Source organism: Porcisia hertigi, chromosome 15 (genome assembly GCF_017918235.1).
Source record: "Porcisia hertigi strain C119 chromosome 15, whole genome shotgun sequence".
Taxonomy (NCBI): domain Eukaryota; phylum Euglenozoa; class Kinetoplastea; order Trypanosomatida; family Trypanosomatidae; genus Porcisia; species Porcisia hertigi.
This window is the reverse complement of record NC_090574.1, coordinates 206876-229984: the sequence shown is the minus strand read 5'-3', so window position 1 is coordinate 229984 and position 23109 is coordinate 206876. Positions and strand designations below refer to the sequence as shown.

General features: G+C 65.1%; 1 protein-coding gene across 1 annotated transcript in view; it reads right to left on the bottom strand.

Annotated features, from left to right (window-relative positions):
• Positions 1-1334: 1334 nt before the first annotated feature.
• JKF63_06084 (uncharacterized protein) overlaps positions 1335-23109 on the bottom strand; it is a gene marked incomplete at both ends in the record, with an annotated part of 37941 nt that continues 16166 nt past the window's right edge. The window contains 2 exons of the mRNA XM_067902036.1: positions 1335-16536; positions 20498-22456. Of these exons, the coding sequence (XP_067758383.1) occupies positions 1335-16536; positions 20498-22456 (17161 nt within the window). The remainder of the gene's footprint in view (positions 16537-20497; positions 22457-23109) is intronic.

Below are 23109 nucleotides of genomic sequence, written 5' to 3'. Positions count from 1 at the left end.
TGAGGCGAAAGACGCACTGTCGCTAGCCGTCACCTCTCGAAAGGTTGTTTGTGTATGTGGCAGAGAGTGTGGAGATGCGCTGAGGAGCTGCTGCATTGCTGTCTGTGGTGCACCTCGGCGGACACCCGCCGAGGCGTTGTCAGAAAGAAAGACATCGTCGCCGCTGACGGTGTGCGGGTTCCCTGGGGCAGAGCGTATGGGTTCTCTTGGAGGTTCTCGGAGGTTTTTTTGTTCAGGCACGGCCGCCAAACTACTCAAGTCGTCGTTGTCAGTTCGATTCTTCACCTGCGTTTGCCCGCAGCTTGGCGGCTGCGGTAGGGCATCGCTGATACGACGAGGATTCAGCGCCTCTGCTGGGCAGTGGCGCTGGCGGATGTGCGCCATACCATGCAGGTGCATCCGATCGCTGCTTTGGTCGACCACCAACGCACGCGCATAATGGTGCGGGCTGTATTCTTGGACTGTCGGCGCTTTATCGGTAGAAAGGCTGCTGCTTATGAGCGGAAGCGCAGGCGATGCAGCGCTGTCGTCATCGCTGTAGATAGTATCGCTCTTCTTGTGCCGCTGGTATCGATGGGCTGAGCCTGCGTCAGAGGGACTGCGACTGCGTGTGGAGGGAAAAAGTGAGAACAGGGGCCATCTGCGGGTGGTGCTGGTCGCTGCTGAGGCGGCGTTGCTGTTGCTGTTTGTCAGGTGCACCACAGAGGCACTGCCAAACTCTCTGTTATTTCGAGTGCCGCTTTCACCTTCCACCAATTTTTCTTGCGAAGCGGATGTGGAGGGAGAAGACTTCGTTTCGTGACGCCACATGAGGCACAGAGGAGGGGGGGAGAGAGTGGGGGGGGGGGCTGGAGGCCTTTGGATGACGTGCGTGTAGGTACGAAAAAAAGTCTGTGAGGCTTCCAAGTAGGGCAACGCCTTGATGAGCAGGATGTAATGTATCAGCGTGTAAGAAACAAACAAACAATCAAAAGGACTGCAAAAAGGAAGAGGTAGTGGGGGTGTGTTGTTGTCAGGGGGTATCGCGCCAGGAGGGAGGGAGGGGAGGGGAGGGAGGGGGTGCACGCTGTGGTGGTGGTAATGGCGACGGTAGGCGCGTGCGTGGCTGTTGCGTTGACGCATGACGCTTGGAGGGGGTGGTTGGTGGATGGTGTTCGTGGTGTTTTTGTAGTCGTTGTGGCGAGGCCACTGTAGTAAAGAAGCGAAAGTAGAGACCCCCTAAAAGGTGCACACACAAAAAACAAACAAACATAGATGCACACACACACAGACAGACAGACGCGAGCTGGGTTCTTTTCAGCATACACTTGTGATTGTTATTTAGACCTTGCTTACTACTCTGGTTGCGGAGGAGTACTGGCCGATGCGCTGGCGTTCCCGGAGCCGGGTTGACTCTTCACAAACCAGCGATCCGGTGCTGCTGCTGCTGCGGTGCTACCCTCGAATGCCCTAGCACGGTCGCTCGTTGAGTTCGGTGGGGTGTGGATGATTTCTTGCCGGTGTTGCAGCGTGTGATGAGTGCCATTTCCTTCGGGGTGTGGCCGCGGCTCCGAGGAAGGACGCTGCAGCCCAGTGCTGCTGGGTGGAATGGCTGACTTGTCTCCCGTTCTTGCGGCTGAGGCAGCAGCCGAGGAGGGTGTGGAGGCGAAGGTTCGCACCGGCAGGGCACTGCTGCTGACGGCATTGAGGCGTCCACGACGGCTACTGCCTGTTTGCGGCGACGCGGACGGTGGTTCCGGGCAGCGCAAAGCGGTGGACGCCGCTCCCGCCGCCGTTGTCGCACGCGTCACGACGTCCTGCTGATCAAAGGCGCTGTCCTGCTTCATGAGTTCTTGCAAAGCCACCATCTTGTAGAACTTCGAGAAGTCACTGAAGTCGACGAGCGTCGGCAGTACGGCGCCGCCCAGCACATCTGGGAAGAGCAGCCGCTCCACATCTGTGCGACTCATGTGCTTCTCTTCTCCCAAAGTGAGCATGATGAAGTCGGTCGTGTCGGTGCGGTCCAGCATACCAAAATGATCGACATCGACGCCGTCGAAAAAAAACCGCAACGTCTCGACATCCTCCATACTCATCGGGATGTCCGATGTCTTTTCCTTCCTCATGCGCACCATCATGCGCTTGATCAGTCGTTCCGCTTCTTGTTTGCTCTGAGCCACAAAGGGCAGGCGCTGCCGTTTGTCCAGGAACCGATTCGTCTTTCTTAGTCGCGCTGTCAGAATGGCGTCCAACAGCTGCTGATCCTCGGGGTTCTCCACAAGTACTTGCGCATCCTTGACCAGCCGCGTTAGGTCGCCACCGCCACGACCAGGCTGCGCCACGGTCGACCGAGCACCCGGTGCAACGGCATCACGCGTTGTCTCGACAGTGACGCGGACCTTGTCAACATAGCGCGTCGCCCGGCGTCCCTGGGCGGCGGCCGCCTTGGTGCGCGCCAGCTTGCCTACGATGTCCCGCATTTGTTGTTGGACGTGGACGCTCTCCTGGTACGCCCCCCCACGGGCGTAGCGCTGGAACTCTGCGTCGTTGGTGAAGCCCACTTCTGTCAGAGCATACCCGGACGGGAGGGTCGGGAGGAAAGGAAATCTCGCAAACAAAGCCTCGTTGGCAGCTTGCTTGCGTGCGGACCACGAGGATAAATAGTCGGCGATGTGCTGCTGTGAGGCGGCCCCGTTCATCAAATTGCGCAGGCCAGTGTCTTCGTCCAGCTCCTGTGCAGTGAGGCGTGCCCATCGAAAGGGAACCTGCCGTGGGTTTTCGACTGTGTCACGGCTGGTGGCCACCTGCAGACGGCGAGACTGCCGCACTGCCTGGATGTTGGCGGAGGTCGTCGCGCGAGGCTCCATCGCCTCCTTCGACCGCTGCACAATCCAGATCTGCAGCAGCTCCTCCAGCTCCCGAAGTCGCGTCGTGAGCAGCGCACTCGACACGCCTTCGCTGGCTGAGTAGCTGCTGAGGTCGTAGTGCTCGAAGACATACTTCATTGGTTCAGCTCCAGCCTCTACTTCGTCTTGAGTGACCGCCCGCGCTAGACTCGGCTGTGCTTCGCGAAGTGCGCGCTGCACCAGAGCCGCTTCGGCCGCCAGCTCCGCCACCTCTTGACTCTCTTCCAGCAGCACGGCATTGTGGGAGTGAGAGGAGTAGCGCCTTGCCGAAGAAGGAGTCATGCCTTGCGGTGCAACAGAGGACTTCCTTGAGTGTTTCACCTGTTCCGCTGCGATGTTTTCGCGCGACACCTCGCTTCGACGGTGATCACCCCCGGCCGGGTACACCAGTTGCTTCTCCTCCACCGTGGTGTGCATCTCACGCACTTCCACTTCCTCCACCTGCGAGATTTTGATACGAGAGCGCTGGGGGCTCGATGGACGAGATATACACTGCTTTGGCTTGCTCCTTGACCTGCTTGTGGTGCCTCCGTCTTGCTGCTGCTGAAGCTGTGGCCTACGGGCCAGTGTCATCGCCGCAGCAGTGGTATCGCACGGAGTCTCCTGGTGTTCTTCGCTCTCCTGATCACGCAGTAGCCCCACGGTGACCTCTGGCACTTCGTCCACAACGGGAAGTACGCGCGAGCCCATGCGCGAACCACCGCGCTTCTGTGACTTGGTTCGCACCACCGGTGCCGGGTTCTCTCCCCCAGCTTTCGCATCACTTGCTTTGGGCGATGTTCTGAGCTCCGGCATTTTGGCGGGGCGTGCTGCCAGCCTAGGTTTTGTGGGAAGCTGTCGGACGTGCATCTTTCGCCGCTGCTCAGGTAGCTGCAGGGGGCGGTGACAGTCGCCGCTAACTAGGTTCTTGGCGCCACCGGCAGTTGCATCAGAGACACCGGGACGCTGTGTCCTGACAGTCCTGTAGGCGACGGTGTCAATTTTATCCATACCGTGCTCGACCAATTCTCCTGGCGTCTCGTCAGGTACTGTGTCAATGGAGGTGCTACTCGTGCGGCACACACGCAAGCGCTTCTTCAACACGCGCTTCTTTCCTTTTCGTGGCTCAGTCGCATCACCTCGTGGCGACGAGCCTGCGGCGTCACTGCCTGAGGCCATATTTGGCTCCGCTGAGCGAGCGGGTATCGTGTCAAGGACAGTGACAGTGGAGGAGGCAAGGCTGCTTTTCGGCATTGCTGTATCTGCGACCGCGGGCGCCAGCGACACAACGGGAACAATCGTGCCGTCCTGGAGCATCGCGCATGCCTCGTCGTCGGGCACACTCTCGGCAGTGAGACTGCCGTGTCGATGCTGTACCTGAGACTGCGAGCGTTGTCGGCGCTGCTGTTTGTTCGGCGTGAGCTGCCGTAACAGCACATGACTGTTTTGCAGGCGGTTCGGCTGCACTGTCACCACACCATTTTCGACCGTCAGAATTTCACCTGGGCTGGCAGAGCAGGGGAGGCTGGTGTGAATATCGTCTTCCCTGATCTCCGTAAACACGTTATCTGGAATCACGTCTACGTCCAGCCTTGTCCAGCTCATGCTGCGCTTCCGGCGCTCGCGAGACTTGCGTGCCTTCAACGCGCGGCCCTTGCTGGGGTTCGCCAGATCATTCACATCGGCGGTGTCGTCGGGGATGTCTGTGAAGGATATCAAGCGACGTTGGCGGTGACGCAGGCGCAGCTGATGCTTCCATAGCTTCGTCAGCTCTTCTGCACGAAGCCGGCGCAGCGGCTCATTCGCAGAGGTCGCACACGCCTTCGCAGCATCGAGCACATACGCTTCGTCCCCGATAAGTTCAACGCTGCGCTTACGTTCTTCTGTCTCGAGCGACTCCAGCAGCTCCATCTGGTCGAACGTTGAGAGAAGCGACAACCGCTGCGTTTCTAGCCGCTGGAAGGTCACGTCACACCGCAGCGCCGGGTTCACATCCCACACGCTCCACGGGAAGCTCTGACGCAGCGCGGTCAGCTCTTGCACCATGTCTTCGGATGCATCATGAAGCGCCTTCGACATGCAGGCTAACAGCTCGCGGTCTTCGACGGTGGCCGGTGCGTAGACGCCGCTTCTAGGTTCGGTCACCAACACATCGCGCGCCTTGACCAACACATTATGTAAGTCGAGCAGCGACGTCGTGGCCGACACCACATCCGTCACCTGGAGCTGTGTCAGGCGATTTGCCATCTCCACATTCACAGCGATAAGGCGCAGTGCCTGCTCTTCGGCAGACTCGCAGAGAAGGTCCTCGTAGATGCGCAGCTTCTCTCTATCGATCACCTCAGCAGACAGAAGAATTCGCCACTTTCGCATATAAGAGTGAAACATGGGGTCATCAGAAAGCGGCAGCTGCCGCAGCGGCACCCCGTGTACGTCGTTCATGACCAGGAATGGATGTCGGGAGCGCACGGCCTCATCCTCGTCCATCTCGCAGACGCGTCTCGCTTTCACTTTTTCCACTGCCCGGTGGTACAGCATCAGCACCGCCTCTTCGCTGGTCTTCTCCGTGTCATTGCACTCAGGGACATCAATGTCGCCAATGAGCACGCCGCCGACACGCCGCGGCAGGCGAGGATCGCGCAGACGGCAGCGCTCCGTGTTCGTATGTTTCTCCCCGGATAGCTCCATGACGCGCGAGAGAAGAGCGTCTTCTGCCGCACTCACCTCCTCTGGCGGTGTCATTTTCTTGCGTATCTCCTCCACTTCTGCTGCCCTGGAGCAGAAGGTGATATCGGCGTGCGCGCCGATCTCAGCGAGGTGGATGCCTGGGAGTGGTTCCACTGGCAGAAAAGGAAACCGATCAGCGAGGCTTTCGAGATCCATCATGTTGGCAAACTCCCACGCAGCTTCCGCCTCGCCACGGCGCATCACCCACTCGCGCATCTGCTTCTCCAGCTGCTTCTGCGATGTCGTTTTCACATGCGGGCGTGCCGACATGAGGCTACTGTTGCTGGCGAGGCTACTGACACGACTGCGCCGACCTGGTTTAACCATCGTAGTCGTGGTGCCCGTCATCAAAACGTCGTCCTCTAATGTGGAGTTGCGCAGTTCAGCGTACTTCCCATAGAGCCTCTGGAGGGATACATCATGTTCCAAGTGCAGCCGTTGCAATGGCACAGGCAACTCGTTGGCATCCAGGAACGGATATGCGTCACGCAAGTGGTTTTCGGCTGCAACGTACGCCGCAACACGCTCGCTCATGCGTACCCGCATAGCCTCCTCGCGGTCTTTCACGCTCTGCAGCTTTGCACGCAGGGGCCCGATGAGGTCCTCGCGCTGCGATGCCAGCCGCATGAAAAGGGGGTCTGTCTCCAATCCCAGCTCCTCTATTGGCACACCGTTGACCACGGAAGGCAGGAAGGGGTACCTCGCACGCAGGTCGCTTGGCGGCTTCAGTAGCCGATCGCGTTCCGCTGCCAGGCGCATAAAAACATCGTCTTCCTCCAGCCGGAGTTCTGCAAGCGACACGTTCACCAAGTGGCGTGCTTGGAGAAACGGATATCGTCTCAAGATAGCATTGTCGAGACGTTGCCTAGTCCGCTGCAGCCGTGCAGCGTCTCCAGTGAGTTGGCGCAGTCGCCGCTTTAGCAGCTCGGATGCGCAGCGCACGCCGCTGCGGTTCCGCGACGCCGACAAGATTGCCTTTTGGCGCTGCAAGTAAAGAAAAACGGAGTCTTTACATGCCTTTGAATGAGCCTGTCGTAAATGTGCGGCGTACGTGTCGTTGTCTGACACCAATTCTGCGCCATCGTAGTCGAATGAGTCGCCCTGATCCTCAGGAAAGCTCAAGAGCGGCGCTGCCACGTGACGGCGGGCCTGTCGACGCGACCAAAGACGGTATTTGTACTGTGCCACGTCGGTAACACGACGGAGGCCGGTAAGCTGCGCTAGCGGCTGGCGATGCGCCTTGGCAAGACGCAACTCCGCTTCCGCTACGCAGTAGCTGTGGAGGGCATCGGCTACACATCGGTCGTCGCCAATCAGTGCTACGCTGCGTGCCAGGATCTCTTCCTGGACTTGAACCAATGTCGACTCGGTTTCGTCCATGAAGGCTACCCAGTCGGCATACGCATTAAGCAGCGTAGCCAGATAGTCGTCCAGCTCAATGGATGGGTTGACATCTCGCACGCAGTTGGGGAAACTCCGGCGTAGTCGGTGCAGTTGCTTCGCAATGTGTGCTTCTGCTTCCATGTAAGCATCCAGCAAGCTACTTCCACGCTGCCGCATAGCTTTTTTAGCCACCACCTCTTCTTCCGCGTCGCTGTTCGGGTTTTCTATGACGTCCAGCCGCCACTCCACGATCTCCTCGTCCTCTGGAATATGGAGGGCTGCGAAAAAGACTCCAGCGGAACGGCGATGGGCCGGTAGGAAGCGCCGGCGGTCTTTCACCTCCGCAGAACGGAGGCGACCAGCGAGATCCGCAACACGTTCACGCATCTCCGATTCGACGAGGGCCACCCCAGCGACATCGACTACTGCACCGGACTTTAGAGCCAAACGGCGTCCAGCCAAACGCTGTAGTTTTCTGTCCGTCTCGACCTCGACCTCCCGCAAGGGGACTATGGACACATCGCTGTGAGCCAGGTACGGGTGTCTAGCGCGAACAGCTTCGCTCTCATGAAAATGGAAAAGTTCCACCACTCTAACATCGACAGACAGCTCCCGCACACGGTCCTGGGCATGCGCCTCGATCGCGCGCAGCCTTGCCGCGTTCGTGCGAGGGCTTCCCAGCAGCGGGGCGCGCTGCGCCATCAGCTCCTGGAACAGCGCGTCACGCGCCAGCGGCAGATCGCACAGCAACACGCCCGCCACGCGACGCGACAGGAACGGGTAGTGCACACGCGCCTCCTCCGTCGCGCGCTGCTTCGACGCAGCCACCTCGGCAGCGCGACTCGCCAGTGCCTCCTCCGCGGCGCGCAGCGCCTCCAGCGATGTCTTGGGACCCCGGCGCAGGTCCAGCAGCGCGTTCGCCAGCGTGCGGAACTCGGGGTCGTTCACCACGTCCGCCTCCACCAGCGACACGCCCGGCACCGGCTCCTCCGGCAGGAACGGGAAGCGCTCGTGCAGCCCGTCCGCGTCCACAAGGCGATGATGTTGGCGCTCGGCCTCATCCTCTGCAGAACGGCGCACGAGCTCGCCAATCGCCTTCTCCAGCCGCCTCACCTCGGGTCCATTCACCGTGGCCAAGTCCTTGGCCAGCTCCTCTAGCTGCGTCAGCAGCGGCTTCACGTCCGGGTCGTTGGCCATGTCCAGCTCGCGCAGCATCACGCCGCCAGGCAGCGGCCCCACGAACGGCATCAGTCGCCGCAGTGCCTCCTCCTCGCATGCGTGCTCCGCCACCAGCTCACTCGCGCGCGCACGCATCATCTGTTCCTGTGACGCCAGTGCCTGTCGCGGCGTCGTCGGCGCTGCCTTGAGCGCTGCGTACTCAGTCGCGAGACCCACAAACACAGCATCGTCTTCCAGGCCCACCGCCGTCAGCATCTCACCCGTCACGGTGGGGCCGAGGAAGGGGTAGCGCGCCTGCAGTGCCGCCTCCGCGCGCTTTTGCGCCGCCTGTGCGCGCGACGCGTCGCTGTTCAGCTGCGCCACGCGGTCCTTCATCTGCTCCTCCACACACCGGATGCCGTCGGCGTTCCCGGTTTCATCTTCTTTCACCAGCGACGCGCGCAGCGCCGCCAGCTCTCGGTAGTAAGGGTCGTTGTGGTGCAGCGCCGTGACACCGCGCGACCTCGGAGGCAGCGTTGTCTCGTCCTGCTGCTCGTGCACCTCACCAGCAGCGTCCAGCGGCACATCCCGTGCGTCCAGAATGCGGCTACGCCGGTGGCGGTGGCGTCGACCGTGGTAGTCGTCCAGCGCACCACCCTCGAGCGCAATGTCGTTCATGTCCAGCAGGCGCGAGATGTGGGCAGGCCGGCGTCGGCGTCGCTGCCGGCGCCCGCTTTCCACCTCAGAACCGCGCTCGCGCATGAGATCCTCTACGTCGGCCAGCGGTGTCCTGTTGGCTGCAGGGTCTGACAGCAGAGCAGCATGCTGCGCCGCCAGCGACGCAAACATGGCGTCCTTTCCTATCGCCTCCGTTGCGTCACGTACGCACATCGGGTACTGTTTCAGCACGGCTGCACGCGCGCGCGCCGCCTCCACCTCGGCGGCAGCGTCTTCGTCCACCAGCTCCTGCACGCGTGCCGCCGCTGCCTCTTCCGCAAGACGCAACGCTTCACGGTTGGGTTGCGGCTGGCAAGCAAGCGCTGCACACTGCTGCTCAAGCTGTGCCACCCGCGGATCCCGTGTAAGCGCCAACGACGATAGCAGCGCCGCCTCAGGAGACACCGCCACAGTCGCGTACTTGGCTCGCAGCGTCGCTTCCGTCACGAGCACCGCATTTGCCACCTCTGTAGCGCGCTCCTTCAGACGCGCCTCCACAGCAGTCAGCTCTACCTCATTCTCCACCGGTCGCTCCTTCAGCCTTAGGCGGTGATCCATCAGCTGGGCGTACTCAGGGTTTCGCATCAGACCCAGCTCGCGCAGCGGCACACCGCGCACGTCGCTGTGCGGCAGGAACGGGTTGCGCGCACGCACCTCGTCATTCGCTGCATCGCGTAGACTGCCCAGCTGTTTCTTAACGCTCGCGAGCTCCCGCACACGGTCCTGGGCATGCGCCTCGATCGCGCGCAGCCTTGCCGCGTTCGTGCGAGGGCTTCCCAGCAGCGGGGCGCGCTGCGCCATCAGCTCCTGGAACAGCGCGTCACGCGCCAGCGGCAGATCGCACAGCAACACGCCCGCCACGCGACGCGACAGGAACGGGTAGTGCACACGCGCCTCCTCCGTCGCGCGCTGCTTCGACGCAGCCACCTCGGCAGCGCGACTCGCCAGTGCCTCCTCCGCGGCGCGCAGCGCCTCCAGCGATGTCTTGGGACCCCGGCGCAGGTCCAGCAGCGCGTTCGCCAGCGTGCGGAACTCGGGGTCGTTCACCACGTCCGCCTCCACCAGCGACACGCCCGGCACCGGCTCCTCCGGCAGGAACGGGAAGCGCTCGTGCAGCCCGTCCGCGTCCACAAGGCGATGATGTTGGCGCTCGGCCTCATCCTCTGCAGAACGGCGCACGAGCTCGCCAATCGCCTTCTCCAGCCGCCTCACCTCGGGTCCATTCACCGTGGCCAAGTCCTTGGCCAGCTCCTCTAGCTGCGTCAGCAGCGGCTTCACGTCCGGGTCGTTGGCCATGTCCAGCTCGCGCAGCATCACGCCGCCAGGCAGCGGCCCCACGAACGGCATCAGTCGCCGCAGTGCCTCCTCCTCGCATGCGTGCTCCGCCACCAGCTCACTCGCGCGCGCACGCATCATCTGTTCCTGTGACGCCAGTGCCTGTCGCGGCGTCGTCGGCGCTGCCTTGAGCGCTGCGTACTCAGTCGCGAGACCCACAAACACAGCATCGTCTTCCAGGCCCACCGCCGTCAGCATCTCACCCGTCACGGTGGGGCCGAGGAAGGGGTAGCGCGCCTGCAGTGCCGCCTCCGCGCGCTTTTGCGCCGCCTGTGCGCGCGACGCGTCGCTGTTCAGCTGCGCCACGCGGTCCTTCATCTGCTCCTCCACACACCGGATGCCGTCGGCGTTCCCGGTTTCATCTTCTTTCACCAGCGACGCGCGCAGCGCCGCCAGCTCTCGGTAGTAAGGGTCGTTGTGGTGCAGCGCCGTGACACCGCGCGACCTCGGAGGCAGCGTTGTCTCGTCCTGCTGCTCGTGCACCTCACCAGCAGCGTCCAGCGGCACATCCCGTGCGTCCAGAATGCGGCTACGCCGGTGGCGGTGGCGTCGACCGTGGTAGTCGTCCAGCGCACCACCCTCGAGCGCAATGTCGTTCATGTCCAGCAGGCGCGAGATGTGGGCAGGCCGGCGTCGGCGTCGCTGCCGGCGCCCGCTTTCCACCTCAGAACCGCGCTCGCGCATGAGATCCTCTACGTCGGCCAGCGGTGTCCTGTTGGCTGCAGGGTCTGACAGCAGAGCAGCATGCTGCGCCGCCAGCGACGCAAACATGGCGTCCTTTCCTATCGCCTCCGTTGCGTCACGTACGCACATCGGGTACTGTTTCAGCACGGCTGCACGCGCGCGCGCCGCCTCCACCTCGGCGGCAGCGTCTTCGTCCACCAGCTCCTGCACGCGTGCCGCCGCTGCCTCTTCCGCAAGACGCAACGCTTCACGGTTGGGTTGCGGCTGGCAAGCAAGCGCTGCACACTGCTGCTCAAGCTGTGCCACCCGCGGATCCCGTGTAAGCGCCAACGACGATAGCAGCGCCGCCTCAGGAGACACCGCCACAGTCGCGTACTTGGCTCGCAGCGTCGCTTCCGTCACGAGCACCGCATTTGCCACCTCTGTAGCGCGCTCCTTCAGACGCGCCTCCACAGCAGTCAGCTCTACCTCATTCTCCACCGGTCGCTCCTTCAGCCTTAGGCGGTGATCCATCAGCTGGGCGTACTCAGGGTTTCGCATCAGACCCAGCTCGCGCAGCGGCACACCGCGCACGTCGCTGTGCGGCAGGAACGGGTTGCGCGCACGCACCTCGTCATTCGCTGCATCGCGTAGACTGCCCAGCTGTTTCTTAACGCTCGCGAGCTCCCGCACACGGTCCTGGGCATGCGCCTCGATCGCGCGCAGCCTTGCCGCGTTCGTGCGAGGGCTTCCCAGCAGCGGGGCGCGCTGCGCCATCAGCTCCTGGAACAGCGCGTCACGCGCCAGCGGCAGATCGCACAGCAACACGCCCGCCACGCGACGCGACAGGAACGGGTAGTGCACACGCGCCTCCTCCGTCGCGCGCTGCTTCGACGCAGCCACCTCGGCAGCGCGACTCGCCAGTGCCTCCTCCGCGGCGCGCAGCGCCTCCAGCGATGTCTTGGGACCCCGGCGCAGGTCCAGCAGCGCGTTCGCCAGCGTGCGGAACTCGGGGTCGTTCACCACGTCCGCCTCCACCAGCGACACGCCCGGCACCGGCTCCTCCGGCAGGAACGGGAAGCGCTCGTGCAGCCCGTCCGCGTCCACAAGGCGATGATGTTGGCGCTCGGCCTCATCCTCTGCAGAACGGCGCACGAGCTCGCCAATCGCCTTCTCCAGCCGCCTCACCTCGGGTCCATTCACCGTGGCCAAGTCCTTGGCCAGCTCCTCTAGCTGCGTCAGCAGCGGCTTCACGTCCGGGTCGTTGGCCATGTCCAGCTCGCGCAGCATCACGCCGCCAGGCAGCGGCCCCACGAACGGCATCAGTCGCCGCAGTGCCTCCTCCTCGCATGCGTGCTCCGCCACCAGCTCACTCGCGCGCGCACGCATCATCTGTTCCTGTGACGCCAGTGCCTGTCGCGGCGTCGTCGGCGCTGCCTTGAGCGCTGCGTACTCAGTCGCGAGACCCACAAACACAGCATCGTCTTCCAGGCCCACCGCCGTCAGCATCTCACCCGTCACGGTGGGGCCGAGGAAGGGGTAGCGCGCCTGCAGTGCCGCCTCCGCGCGCTTTTGCGCCGCCTGTGCGCGCGACGCGTCGCTGTTCAGCTGCGCCACGCGGTCCTTCATCTGCTCCTCCACACACCGGATGCCGTCGGCGTTCCCGGTTTCATCTTCTTTCACCAGCGACGCGCGCAGCGCCGCCAGCTCTCGGTAGTAAGGGTCGTTGTGGTGCAGCGCCGTGACACCGCGCGACCTCGGAGGCAGCGTTGTCTCGTCCTGCTGCTCGTGCACCTCACCAGCAGCGTCCAGCGGCACATCCCGTGCGTCCAGAATGCGGCTACGCCGGTGGCGGTGGCGTCGACCGTGGTAGTCGTCCAGCGCACCACCCTCGAGCGCAATGTCGTTCATGTCCAGCAGGCGCGAGATGTGGGCAGGCCGGCGTCGGCGTCGCTGCCGGCGCCCGCTTTCCACCTCAGAACCGCGCTCGCGCATGAGATCCTCTACGTCGGCCAGCGGTGTCCTGTTGGCTGCAGGGTCTGACAGCAGAGCAGCATGCTGCGCCGCCAGCGACGCAAACATGGCGTCCTTTCCTATCGCCTCCGTTGCGTCACGTACGCACATCGGGTACTGTTTCAGCACGGCTGCACGCGCGCGCGCCGCCTCCACCTCGGCGGCAGCGTCTTCGTCCACCAGCTCCTGCACGCGTGCCGCCGCTGCCTCTTCCGCAAGACGCAACGCTTCACGGTTGGGTTGCGGCTGGCAAGCAAGCGCTGCACACTGCTGCTCAAGCTGTGCCACCCGCGGATCCCGTGTAAGCGCCAACGACGATAGCAGCGCCGCCTCAGGAGACACCGCCACAGTCGCGTACTTGGCTCGCAGCGTCGCTTCCGTCACGAGCACCGCATTTGCCACCTCTGTAGCGCGCTCCTTCAGACGCGCCTCCACAGCAGTCAGCTCTACCTCATTCTCCACCGGTCGCTCCTTCAGCCTTAGGCGGTGATCCATCAGCTGGGCGTACTCAGGGTTTCGCATCAGACCCAGCTCGCGCAGCGGCACACCGCGCACGTCGCTGTGCGGCAGGAACGGGTTGCGCGCACGCACCTCGTCATTCGCTGCATCGCGTAGACTGCCCAGCTGTTTCTTAACGCTCGCGAGCTCCCGCACACGGTCCTGGGCATGCGCCTCGATCGCGCGCAGCCTTGCCGCGTTCGTGCGAGGGCTTCCCAGCAGCGGGGCGCGCTGCGCCATCAGCTCCTGGAACAGCGCGTCACGCGCCAGCGGCAGATCGCACAGCAACACGCCCGCCACGCGACGCGACAGGAACGGGTAGTGCACACGCGCCTCCTCCGTCGCGCGCTGCTTCGACGCAGCCACCTCGGCAGCGCGACTCGCCAGTGCCTCCTCCGCGGCGCGCAGCGCCTCCAGCGATGTCTTGGGACCCCGGCGCAGGTCCAGCAGCGCGTTCGCCAGCGTGCAGAACTCGGAGTCGCTCATCACGCCCGCCTCCACCAGCGACACGCCCGGCACCGGCTCCTCCGGCAGGAACGGGAAGCGCTCGTGCAGCCCGTCCGCGTCCACAAGGCGATGATGTTGGCGCTCGGCCTCATCCTCTGCAGAACGGCGCACGAGCTCGCCAATCGCCTTCTCCAGCCGCCTCACCTCGGGTCCATTCACCGTGGCCAAGTCCTTGGCCAGCTCCTCTAGCTGCGTCAGCAGCGGCTTCACGTCCGGGTCGTTGGCCATGTCCAGCTCGCGCAGCATCACGCCGCCAGGCAGCGGCCCCACGAACGGCATCAGTCGCCGCAGTGCCTCCTCCTCGCATGCGTGCTCCGCCACCAGCTCACTCGCGCGCGCACGCATCATCTGTTCCTGTGACGCCAGTGCCTGTCGCGGCGTCGTCGGCGCTGCCTTGAGCGCTGCGTACTCAGTCGCGAGACCCACAAACACAGCATCGTCTTCCAGGCCCACCGCCGTCAGCATCTCACCCGTCACGGTGGGGCCGAGGAAGGGGTAGCGCGCCTGCAGTGCCGCCTCCGCGCGCTTTTGCGCCGCCTGTGCGCGCGACGCGTCGCTGTTCAGCTGCGCCACGCGGTCCTTCATCTGCTCCTCCACACACCGGATGCCGTCGGCGTTCCCGGTTTCATCTTCTTTCACCAGCGACGCGCGCAGCGCCGCCAGCTCTCGGTAGTAAGGGTCGTTGTGGTGCAGCGCCGTGACACCGCGCGACCTCGGAGGCAGCGTTGTCTCGTCCTGCTGCTCGTGCACCTCACCAGCAGCGTCCAGCGGCACATCCCGTGCGTCCAGAATGCGGCTACGCCGGTGGCGGTGGCGTCGACCGTGGTAGTCGTCCAGCGCACCACCCTCGAGCGCAATGTCGTTCATGTCCAGCAGGCGCGAGATGTGGGCAGGCCGGCGTCGGCGTCGCTGCCGGCGCCCGCTTTCCACCTCAGAACCGCGCTCGCGCATGAGATCCTCTACGTCGGCCAGCGGTGTCCTGTTGGCTGCAGGGTCTGACAGCAGAGCAGCATGCTGCGCCGCCAGCGACGCAAACATGGCGTCCTTTCCTATCGCCTCCGTTGCGTCACGTACGCACATCGGGTACTGTTTCAGCACGGCTGCACGCGCGCGCGCCGCCTCCACCTCGGCGGCAGCGTCTTCGTCCACCAGCTCCTGCACGCGTGCCGCCGCTGCCTCTTCCGCAAGACGCAACGCTTCACGGTTGGGTTGCGGCTGGCAAGCAAGCGCTGCACACTGCTGCTCAAGCTGTGCCACCCGCGGATCCCGTGTAAGCGCCAACGACGATAGCAGCGCCGCCTCAGGAGACACCGCCACAGTCGCGTACTTGGCTCGCAGCGTCGCTTCCGTCACGAGCACCGCATTTGCCACCTCTGTAGCGCGCTCCTTCAGACGCGCCTCCACAGCAGTCAGCTCTACCTCATTCTCCACCGGTCGCTCCTTCAGCCTTAGGCGGTGATCCATCAGCTGGGCGTACTCAGGGTTTCGCATCAGACCCAGCTCGCGCAGCGGCACACCGCGCACGTCGCTGTGCGGCAGGAACGGGTTGCGCGCACGCACCTCGTCATTCGCTGCATCGCGTAGACTGCCCAGCTGTTTCTTAACGCTCGCGAGCTCCCGCACACGGTCCTGGGCATGCGCCTCGATCGCGCGCAGCCTTGCCGCGTTCGTGCGAGGGCTTCCCAGCAGCGGGGCGCGCTGCGCCATCAGCTCCTGGAACAGCGCGTCACGCGCCAGCGGCAGATCGCACAGCAACACGCCCGCCACGCGACGCGACAGGAACGGGTAGTGCACACGCGCCTCCTCCGTCGCGCGCTGCTTCGACGCAGCCACCTCGGCAGCGCGATCCGCCAGTGCCTCCTCCGCGGCGCGCAGCGCCTCCAGCGATGTCTTGGGACCCCGGCGCAGGTCCAGCAGCGCGTTCGCCAGCGTGCAGAACTCGGAGTCGCTCATCACGCCCGCCTCCACCAGCGACACGCCCGGCACCGGCTCCTCCGGCAGGAACGGGAAGCGCTCGTGCAGCCCGTCCGCGTCCACAAGGCGATGATGTTGGCGCTCGGCCTCATCCTCTGCAGAACGGCGCACGAGCTCGCCAATCGCCTTCTCCAGCCGCCTCACCTCGGGTCCATTCACCGTGGCCAAGTCCTTGGCCAGCTCCTCTAGCTGCGTCAGCAGCGGCTTCACGTCCGGGTCGTTGGCCATGTCCAGCTCGCGCAGCATCACGCCGCCAGGCAGCGGCCCCACGAACGGCATCAGTCGCCGCAGTGCCTCCTCCTCGCATGCGTGCTCCGCCACCAGCTCACTCGCGCGCGCACGCATCATCTGTTCCTGTGACGCCAGTGCCTGTCGCGGCGTCGTCGGCGCTGCCTTGAGCGCTGCGTACTCAGTCGCGAGACCCACAAACACAGCATCGTCTTCCAGGCCCACCGCCGTCAGCATCTCACCCGTCACGGTGGGGCCGAGGAAGGGGTAGCGCGCCTGCAGTGCCGCCTCCGCGCGCTTTTGCGCCGCCTGTGCGCGCGACGCGTCGCTGTTCAGCTGCGCCACGCGGTCCTTCATCTGCTCCTCCACACACCGGATGCCGTCGGCGTTCCCGGTTTCATCTTCTTTCACCAGCGACGCGCGCAGCGCCGCCAGCTCTCGGTAGTAAGGGTCGTTGTGGTGCAGCGCCGTGACACCGCGCGACCTCGGAGGCAGCGTTGTCTCGTCCTGCTGCTCGTGCACCTCACCAGCAGCGTCCAGCGGCACATCCCGTGCGTCCAGAATGCGGCTACGCCGGTGGCGGTGGCGTCGACCGTGGTAGTCGTCCAGCGCACCACCCTCGAGCGCAATGTCGTTCATGTCCAGCAGGCGCGAGATGTGGGCAGGCCGGCGTCGGCGTCGCTGCCGGCGCCCGCTTTCCACCTCAGAACCGCGCTCGCGCATGAGATCCTCTACGTCGGCCAGCGGTGTCCTGTTGGCTGCAGGGTCTGACAGCAGAGCAGCATGCTGCGCCGCCAGCGACGCAAACATGGCGTCCTTTCCTATCGCCTCCGTTGCGTCACGTACGCACATCGGGTACTGTTTCAGCACGGCTGCACGCGCGCGCCGCCTCCACCTCGGCGGCAGCGTCTTCGTCCACCAGCTCCTGCACGCGTGCCGCCGCTGCCTCTTCCGCAAGACGCAACGCTTCACGGTTGGGTTGCGGCTGGCAAGCAAGCGCTGCACACTGCTGCTCAAGCTGTGCCACCCGCGGATCCCGTGTAAGCGCCAACGACGATAGCAGCGCCGCCTCAGGAGACACCGCCACAGTCGCGTACTTGGCTCGCAGCGTCGCTTCCGTCACGAGCACCGCATTTGCCACCTCTGTAGCGCGCTCCTTCAGACGCGCCTCCACAGCAGTCAGCTCTACCTCATTCTCCACCGGTCGCTCCTTCAGCCTTAGGCGGTGATCCATCAGCTGGGCGTACTCAGGGTTTCGCATCAGACCCAGCTCGCGCAGCGGCACACCGCGCACGTCGCTGTGCGGCAGGAACGGGTTGCGCGCACGCACCTCGTCATTCGCTGCATCGCGTAGACTGCCCAGCTGTTTCTTAACGCTCGCGAGCTCCCGCACACGGTCCTGGGCATGCGCCTCGATCGCGCGCAGCCTTGCCGCGTTCGTGCGAGGGCTTCCCAGCAGCGGGGCGCGCTGCGCCATCAGCTCCTGGAACAGCGCGTCACGCGCCAGCGGCAGATCGCACAGCAACACGCCCGCCACGCGACGCGACAGGAACGGGTAGTGCACACGCGCCTCCTCCGTCGCGCGCTGCTTCGACGCAGCCACCTCGGCAGCGCGACTCGCCAGTGCCTCCTCCGCGGCGCGCAGCGCCTCCAGCGATGTCTTGGGACCCCGGCGCAGGTCCAGCAGCGCGTTCGCCAGCGTGCGGAACTCGGGGTCGTTCACCACGTCCGCCTCCACCAGCGACACGCCCGGCACCGGCTCCTCCGGCAGGAACGGGAAGCGCTCGTGCAGCCCGTCCGCGTCCACAAGGCGATGATGTTGGCGCTCGGCCTCATCCTCTGCAGAACGGCGCACGAGCTCGCCAATCGCCTTCTCCAGCCGCCTCACCTCGGGTCCATTCACCGTGGCCAAGTCCTTGGCCAGCTCCTCTAGCTGCGTCAGCAGCGGCTTCACGTCCGGGTCGTTGGCCATGTCCAGCTCGCGCAGCATCACGCCGCCAGGCAGCGGCCCCACGAACGGCATCAGTCGCCGCAGTGCCTCCTCCTCGCATGCGTGCTCCGCCACCAGCTCACTCGCGCGCGCACGCATCATCTGTTCCTGTGACGCCAGTGCCTGTCGCGGCGTCGTCGGCGCTGCCTTGAGCGCTGCGTACTCAGTCGCGAGACCCACAAACACAGCATCGTCTTCCAGGCCCACCGCCGTCAGCATCTCACCCGTCACGGTGGGGCCGAGGAAGGGGTAGCGCGCCTGCAGTGCCGCCTCCGCGCGCTTTTGCGCCGCCTGTGCGCGCGACGCGTCGCTGTTCAGCTGCGCCACGCGGTCCTTCATCTGCTCCTCCACACACCGGATGCCGTCGGCGTTCCCGGTTTCATCTTCTTTCACCAGCGACGCGCGCAGCGCCGCCAGCTCTCGGTAGTAAGGGTCGTTGTGGTGCAGCGCCGTGACACCGCGCGACCTCGGAGGCAGCGTTGTCTCGTCCTGCTGCTCGTGCACCTCACCAGCAGCGTCCAGCGGCACATCCCGTGCGTCCAGAATGCGGCTACGCCGGTGGCGGTGGCGTCGACCGTGGTAGTCGTCCAGCGCACCACCCTCGAGCGCAATGTCGTTCATGTCCAGCAGGCGCGAGATGTGGGCAGGCCGGCGTCGGCGTCGCTGCCGGCGCCCGCTTTCCACCTCAGAACCGCGCTCGCGCATGAGATCCTCTACGTCGGCCAGCGGTGTCCTGTTGGCTGCAGGGTCTGACAGCAGAGCAGCATGCTGCGCCGCCAGCGACGCAAACATGGCGTCCTTTCCTATCGCCTCCGTTGCGTCACGTACGCACATCGGGTACTGTTTCAGCACGGCTGCACGCGCGCGCGCCGCCTCCACCTCGGCGGCAGCGTCTTCGTCCACCAGCTCCTGCACGCGTGCCGCCGCTGCCTCTTCCGCAAGACGCAACGCTTCACGGTTGGGTTGCGGCTGGCAAGCAAGCGCTGCACACTGCTGCTCAAGCTGTGCCACCCGCGGATCCCGTGTAAGCGCCAACGACGATAGCAGCGCCGCCTCAGGAGACACCGCCACAGTCGCGTACTTGGCTCGCAGCGTCGCTTCCGTCACGAGCACCGCATTTGCCACCTCTGTAGCGCGCTCCTTCAGACGCGCCTCCACAGCAGTCAGCTCTACCTCATTCTCCACCGGTCGCTCCTTCAGCCTTAGGCGGTGATCCATCAGCTGGGCGTACTCAGGGTTTCGCATCAGACCCAGCTCGCGCAGCGGCACACCGCGCACGTCGCTGTGCGGCAGGAACGGGTTGCGCGCACGCACCTCGTCATTCGCTGCATCGCGTAGACTGCCCAGCTGTTTCTTAACGCTCGCGAGCTCCCGCACACGGTCCTGGGCATGCGCCTCGATCGCGCGCAGCCTTGCCGCGTTCGTGCGAGGGCTTCCCAGCAGCGGGGCGCGCTGCGCCATCAGCTCCTGGAACAGCGCGTCACGCGCCAGCGGCAGATCGCACAGCAACACGCCCGCCACGCGACGCGACAGGAACGGGTAGTGCACACGCGCCTCCTCCGTCGCGCGCTGCTTCGACGCAGCCACCTCGGCAGCGCGATCCGCCAGTGCCTCCTCCGCGGCGCGCAGCGCCTCCAGCGATGTCTTGGGACCCCGGCGCAGGTCCAGCAGCGCGTTCGCCAGCGTGCAGAACTCGGAGTCGCTCATCACGCCCGCCTCCACCAGCGACACGCCCGGCACCGGCTCCTCCGGCAGGAACGGGAAGCGCTCGTGCAGCCCGTCCGCGTCCACAAGGCGATGATGTTGGCGCTCGGCCTCATCCTCTGCAGAACGGCGCACGAGCTCGCCAATCGCCTTCTCCAGCCGCCTCACCTCGGGTCCATTCACCGTGGCCAAGTCCTTGGCCAGCTCCTCTAGCTGCGTCAGCAGCGGCTTCACGTCCGGGTCGTTGGCCATGTCCAGCTCGCGCAGCATCACGCCGCCAGGCAGCGGCCCCACGAACGGCATCAGTCGCCGCAGTGCCTCCTCCTCGCATGCGTGCTCCGCCACCAGCTCACTCGCGCGCGCACGCATCATCTGTTCCTGTGACGCCAGTGCCTGTCGCGGCGTCGTCGGCGCTGCCTTGAGCGCTGCGTACTCAGTCGCGAGACCCACAAACACAGCATCGTCTTCCAGGCCCACCGCCGTCAGCATCTCACCCGTCACGGTGGGGCCGAGGAAGGGGTAGCGCGCCTGCAGTGCCGCCTCCGCGCGCTTTTGCGCCGCCTGTGCGCGCGACGCGTCGCTGTTCAGCTGCGCCACGCGGTCCTTCATCTGCTCCTCCACACACCGGATGCCGTCGGCGTTCCCGGTTTCATCTTCTTTCACCAGCGACGCGCGCAGCGCCGCCAGCTCTCGGTAGTAAGGGTCGTTGTGGTGCAGCGCCGTGACACCGCGCGACCTCGGAGGCAGCGTTGTCTCGTCCTGCTGCTCGTGCACCTCACCAGCAGCGTCCAGCGGCACATCCCGTGCGTCCAGAATGCGGCTACGCCGGTGGCGGTGGCGTCGACCGTGGTAGTCGTCCAGCGCACCACCCTCGAGCGCAATGTCGTTCATGTCCAGCAGGCGCGAGATGTGGGCAGGCCGGCGTCGGCGTCGCTGCCGGCGCCCGCTTTCCACCTCAGAACCGCGCTCGCGCATGAGATCCTCTACGTCGGCCAGCGGTGTCCTGTTGGCTGCAGGGTCTGACAGCAGAGCAGCATGCTGCGCCGCCAGCGACGCAAACATGGCGTCCTTTCCTATCGCCTCCGTTGCGTCACGTACGCACATCGGGTACTGTTTCAGCACGGCTGCACGCGCGCGCGCCGCCTCCACCTCGGCGGCAGCGTCTTCGTCCACCAGCTCCTGCACGCGTGCCGCCGCTGCCTCTTCCGCAAGACGCAACGCTTCACGGTTGGGTTGCGGCTGGCAAGCAAGCGCTGCACACTGCTGCTCAAGCTGTGCCACCCGCGGATCCCGTGTAAGCGCCAACGACGATAGCAGCGCCGCCTCAGGAGACACCGCCACAGTCGCGTACTTGGCTCGCAGCGTCGCTTCCGTCACGAGCACCGCATTTGCCACCTCTGTAGCGCGCTCCTTCAGACGCGCCTCCACAGCAGTCAGCTCTACCTCATTCTCCACCGGTCGCTCCTTCAGCCTTAGGCGGTGATCCATCAGCTGGGCGTACTCAGGGTTTCGCATCAGACCCAGCTCGCGCAGCGGCACACCGCGCACGTCGCTGTGCGGCAGGAACGGGTTGCGCGCACGCACCTCGTCATTCGCTGCATCGCGTAGACTGCCCAGCTGTTTCTTAACGCTCGCGAGCTCCCGCACACGGTCCTGGGCATGCGCCTCGATCGCGCGCAGCCTTGCCGCGTTCGTGCGAGGGCTTCCCAGCAGCGGGGCGCGCTGCGCCATCAGCTCCTGGAACAGCGCGTCACGCGCCAGCGGCAGATCGCACAGCAACACGCCCGCCACGCGACGCGACAGGAACGGGTAGTGCACACGCGCCTCCTCCGTCGCGCGCTGCTTCGACGCAGCCACCTCGGCAGCGCGACTCGCCAGTGCCTCCTCCGCGGCGCGCAGCGCCTCCAGCGATGTCTTGGGACCCCGGCGCAGGTCCAGCAGCGCGTTCGCCAGCGTGCAGAACTCGGAGTCGTTCACCACGTCCGCCTCCACCAGCGACACGCCCGGCACCGGCTCCTCCGGCAGGAACGGGAAGCGCTCGTGCAGCCCGTCCGCGTCCACAAGGCGATGATGTTGGCGCTCGGCCTCATCCTCTGCAGAACGGCGCACGAGCTCGCCAATCGCCTTCTCCAGCCGCCTCACCTCGGGTCCATTCACCGTGGCCAAGTCCTTGGCCAGCTCCTCTAGCTGCGTCAGCAGCGGCTTCACGTCCGGGTCGTTGGCCATGTCCAGCTCGCGCAGCATCACGCCGCCAGGCAGCGGCCCCACGAACGGCATCAGTCGCCGCAGTGCCTCCTCCTCGCATGCGTGCTCCGCCACCAGCTCACTCGCGCGCGCACGCATCATCTGTTCCTGTGACGCCAGTGCCTGTCGCGGCGTCGTCGGCGCTGCCTTGAGCGCTGCGTACTCAGTCGCGAGACCCACAAACACAGCATCGTCTTCCAGGCCCACCGCCGTCAGCATCTCACCCGTCACGGTGGGGCCGAGGAAGGGGTAGCGCGCCTGCAGTGCCGCCTCCGCGCGCTTTTGCGCCGCCTGTGCGCGCGACGCGTCGCTGTTCAGCTGCGCCACGCGGTCCTTCATCTGCTCCTCCACACACCGGATGCCGTCGGCGTTCCCGGTTTCATCTTCTTTCACCAGCGACGCGCGCAGCGCCGCCAGCTCTCGGTAGTAAGGGTCGTTGTGGTGCAGCGCCGTGACACCGCGCGACCTCGGAGGCAGCGTTGTCTCGTCCTGCTGCTCGTGCACCTCACCAGCAGCGTCCAGCGGCACATCCCGTGCGTCCAGAATGCGGCTACGCCGGTGGCGGTGGCGTCGACCGTGGTAGTCGTCCAGCGCACCACCCTCGAGCGCAATGTCGTTCATGTCCAGCAGGCGCGAGATGTGGGCAGGCCGGCGTCGGCGTCGCTGCCGGCGCCCGCTTTCCACCTCAGAACCGCGCTCGCGCATGAGATCCTCTACGTCGGCCAGCGGTGTCCTGTTGGCTGCAGGGTCTGACAGCAGAGCAGCATGCTGCGCCGCCAGCGACGCAAACATGGCGTCCTTTCCTATCGCCTCCGTTGCGTCACGTACGCACATCGGGTACTGTTTCAGCACGGCTGCACGCGCGCGCGCCGCCTCCACCTCGGCGGCAGCGTCTTCGTCCACCAGCTCCTGCACGCGTGCCGCCGCTGCCTCTTCCGCAAGACGCAACGCTTCACGGTTGGGTTGCGGCTGGCAAGCAAGCGCTGCACACTGCTGCTCAAGCTGTGCCACCCGCGGATCCCGTGTAAGCGCCAACGACGATAGCAGCGCCGCCTCAGGAGACACCGCCACAGTCGCGTACTTGGCTCGCAGCGTCGCTTCCGT